This window comes from Triticum urartu, chromosome 2A, assembly GCF_056163025.1.
Source record: "Triticum urartu cultivar PI428250 chromosome 2A, HENAU_Tu73, whole genome shotgun sequence".
In the NCBI taxonomy this organism is placed as follows: Eukaryota; Viridiplantae; Streptophyta; class Magnoliopsida; order Poales; family Poaceae; genus Triticum; species Triticum urartu.
In genome coordinates, this window is record NC_141874.1 from 268,394,541 (window position 1) to 268,398,975 (window position 4,435).

The window sequence follows — 4,435 nt, forward strand, 5'->3', positions numbered from 1 at the left end:
AAAGGTCGAGCATGAATCATATAGTAGATATGATCAACATAGTGATGTTCACCATTGAAACTACTCCATCTCACATGATGACCGGACATGGTTTAGTTGATTTGGATCACGTGATCACTTAGAGGATTAGAGGGATGTCTATCTAAGTGGGAGTTCTTAAGTAATATGATTAATTGAACTTAAATTTATCATGAACTTAGTACCTGATAGTATCTTGCTTGTGTATGTTGATTGTAGATAGATGGCCTGTGTTGTTGTTCCGTTGAATTTTAATGCGTTCCTTGAGAAAGCAAAGTTGAAAGATGATGGTAGAAATTACACGGACTGGGTCCGTAACTTGAGGATTATCCTCATTGCTGCACGGAAGAGTTACGTCCTGGAAGCACCGCTAGGTGTACCACCTGTGCCAGCAACTGTAGACATTGTGAATGCATGGCAGTTACGTGTTGATGACTACTCAATAGTTCAGTGTGACATGCTTTACGGCTTAGAACCGGGACTTCAACGATGTTTTGAACGTCATGGAGCATATGAGATGTTCAAGGAGTTGAAGTTAATATTTCAAGCAAATGCCCAGATTGAGAGATATGAAGTCTCCAGTAAGTTCTATAGCTGCAAGATGGAGGAGAATAGTTCTGTTAGTGAGCATATGCTCAAGATGACTGGGTACTGCAATCACTTGATTCAACTGAGAGTTAATCTTTCGGATGATAGCGCCATTGAAAAAATTCTCCAATCACTGCCACCAAGCTACATGAGCTTCGTGATGAACTATAATATGAAAGGGATGGATAAGACAATTCCCAAGCTCTTCGCAATGCTAAAGGCTGCAGAGGTAGAAATCAAGAAGGAGCATCAAGTGTTGATGGTCAATAAGACCACCAGTTTCAAGAAAAAGGGCAAAGGGAAGAAGAAGGGGAACTTCAAGAAGAATAGCAAGCAAGTTGCTGCTCAGGAGAAGAAACCCAAGTCTGGACCTAAGCCTGAGACTGAGTGCTTCTACTGCAAGCAGACTGGTCACTCAAAGCGGAACTGCCCCAAGTATTTGGCGGATAAGAAGGATGGCAAGGTGAACAAAGGTAGATGTGCTATACATGTTATTGATGTGTACCTTACTAATGCTCGTAGTAGCACCTGGGTATTTGATACTGGTTCTGTTGGTAATATTTGCAACTCGAAACACGGGCTACGGATTAAGAGAAGATTGGCTAAGGACGAGGTGATGATGCGTGTGGGAAATGTTTCCAAAGTCGATGTGATCGCAGTCGGCACGCTACCTCTACATCTACCTTCGGGATTAGTATTACACCTAAATAATTGTTATTTGGTGCCAGCGTTAAGCATGAACATTATATCTGGATCTTGTTTGATGCGAGACGGTTATTCATTTAAATCAGAGAATAATGGTTGTTCTATTTATATGAGTAATATCTTTTATGGTCATGCACCCTTGGAGAGTGGTATATTTTTAATGAATCTCGATAGTGGTGATACACATATTCATAATATTGAAGCCAAAAGATGCAGAGTTGATAATGATAGTGCAACTTATTTGTGGCACTTCCGTTTAGGTCATATCGGTGTAAAGCGCATGAAGAAACTCCATACTGATGGACTTTTGGAACCACTTGATTATGAATCACTTGGTACTTGCGAACCGTGCCTCATGGGCAAGATGACTAAAACGCCGTTCTCTGGTACTATGGAGAGAGGAACAGATTTGTTGGAAATCATACATATAGATGTATGTGGTCCGATGAATATTGAGGCTCGTGGTGGATATCATTATTTTCTCACCTTCATAGATGATTTAAGAAGATATGGGTATATCTACTTAATGAAACATAAATCTGAAACATTTGAAAAGTTCAAAGAATTTCAGAGTCAAGTTGAAAATAATCGTAACGAGAAAATAAATTTTCTACGATCTGATCATGAAGGAGAATATTTGAGTTATGACTTTGGTCTTCATTTGAAACAATGCGGAATAGTTTCGCAACTCACGCCACCCGGAACACCATAGCATAATGGTGTGTCCAAATGTCGTAATCGTACTTTACTAGATATGGTGCGATCTATGATGTCTCTTACTAATTTACCACTATATTTTTCGGTTATGCTTTAGAGACGGCCGCATTCACGTTAAATAGGGCATCATCGAAATCCGTTGAGATGACGCCTTATGAACTGTGGTTTGGCAAGAAACCAAAGTTGTCGTTTCTGAAAGTTTGGGGCTGCGATGCTTATGTGAAAAAGCTTCTACCTGATAAGCTCAAACCCAAATTGGAGAAATGTGTCTTCATAGGATACCCAAAGGAGACTGTTGGGTACACCTTCTATCACAGATCCGAAGGCAAGACTTTTGTTGCTAAATTCGGTGTTTTTCTAGAGAAGGAGTTTCTCTCGAAAGAAGTGAGTGGGAGGAAAGTAGAACTTGATGAGGTAACTGTACCTGCTCCCTTATTAGAAAGTAGTTCATCACAGAAACCGGTTTCTGCGACACCTACACCAATTAGTGAGGAAGTTAATGATGATGATCATGAAACTTCAGATCAAGTTGTTACTGAACCTCGTAGGTCAACTAGAGTAAGATCCGCACCAGAGTGGTACGGTAATCCTGTTCTGGAAGTTATGTTACTAGACCATGACGAACCTATGAATTAGGAAGAAGTGATGGTGAGCCCATATTCCGCAAAATGGCTTGAAGCCATGAAATCTGAGATGGGATCGATGTATGAGAACAAAGTGTGGAGTTTGGTTGACTTGCCCGTTGATCGGCAAGAAATTGAGAATAAATGGATCTTCAAGAAGAAGACTGACGCTGACGGTAATATTACTGTCTATAAAGCTCGACTTGTTGTGAAAGGTTTTCGACAAGTTCAAGGAATTAACTATGATGAGACCTTCTCACCCGTAGCGGTGCTTAAGTCTGTCCGAATCATGTTAGCAATTGTCACATTTTATGATTGTGAAATTTGGCAAATGGATGTAAAAAACTTCATTCCTGAATGGATTTCTAGAAGAAGAGTTGTATATGATGCAACCGGAAGGTTTTGTCAATCCAAACGGAGCTAACAAAGTGTGCAAGCTCCAGCGATCCATTTATGGACTGGTGCAAGCCTCTCGGAGTTGGAATAAACGCTTTGATAGTGTGATCAAAGCATTTGGTTTTGTACAAACTTTTGGAGAAGCATGTATTTACAAGAAAGTGAGTGGGAGCTCTGTAGCATTTCTAATATTATATGTGGATGACATATTGCTGATTGGAAATGATATAGAATTTCTGGATAGCATAAAGGAATACTTGAATAAGAGTTTTTCAATGAAAGACCTCGGTGAAGCTGCTTATATATGGGGCATCGAGATCTATAGAGATAGATCAAGACGCTTAATTGGACTTTCACAAAGCACATACCTTGACAAAGTTTTGAAGAAGTTCAAAATAGATCAAGCAAAGAAAGGGTTCTTGCCTGGGTTACAAGGTGTGAATTTGAGTAAGACTCAATGCCCGGCCACTTCAGAAGATAGAGAGAAAATGAAAGATGTTCCCTATGCTTCAGCCATAGGCTCCATCATGTATGCAATGTTGTGTACCAGACCTGATGTGTGCCTTGCTATAAGTCTAGCAGGGAGGTACCAAAGTAATCCAGGAGTGGATCACTGGACAGCGGTCAAGAACATCCTGGAATACCTGAAAAGGACTAAGGATATGTTTCTCGTTTATGGAGGTGACAAAGAGCTCATCGTAAATGGTTAAGTTGATGCAAGCTTTGACGCTGATCCAGACAATTCTAAGTCGCAAATAGGATACGTGTTTACATTGAACAGTGGAGCTGTCAGTTGGTGCAGTTCTAAACAAAGTGTCGTGGAGGGATCTACGTGTAAAGCAGGGTACATAGCTGCTTCGGAAGCAGCAAATGAAGGAGTATGGATGAAGGAGTTCATATCCGATCTAGGTGTCATACCTAGTGCATCGGGTCCAATGAAAATCTTTTGTGACAATACTAGTGCAATTGCCTTGGCGAAGGAATCCAGATTTCACAAGAGAACCAAGCACATCAAGAGAAGCTTCAATTCGATCTGGGATTTAGTCAAGGTGGGAGACATAGAAATTTGCAAGATACATACAGATATGAATGTTGCAGACCCGTTGACTAAGCCTCTTCCACGAGCAAAACATGATCAACACCAAGGCTCCATGGGTGTTAGAATCATTATTGTGTAATCTAGATTATTGACTCTAGTGCAAGTGGGAGACTGAAGGAAATATGCCCTAGAGGTAATAATAAAGTTATTATTTATTTCCTTATATCATGATAAATGTTTATTATTCATGCTAGAATTGTATTAACCGGAAACATGATACATGTGTGAATACATAGACAAACAGAGTGTCACTAGTATGCCTCTACTAGACTAGCTCGTTAATTAAAGA

General features: G+C 40.1%; 1 protein-coding gene across 1 annotated transcript; it reads left to right on the plus strand.

Moving 5' to 3' along the window:
* The first annotated feature begins 241 nt into the window (after nucleotides 1-241).
* LOC147984777 (uncharacterized) lies at nucleotides 242-1,893 on the plus strand. The gene is made up of 2 exons (XM_087541261.1): nucleotides 242-1,079; nucleotides 1,868-1,893. The coding sequence occupies exons 1-2, from the start codon at nucleotides 242-244 to the stop codon at nucleotides 1,891-1,893; spliced, it is 864 nt and encodes a 287-aa protein (XP_087397387.1).
* The last annotated feature ends 2,542 nt before the right edge of the window (nucleotides 1,894-4,435 follow it).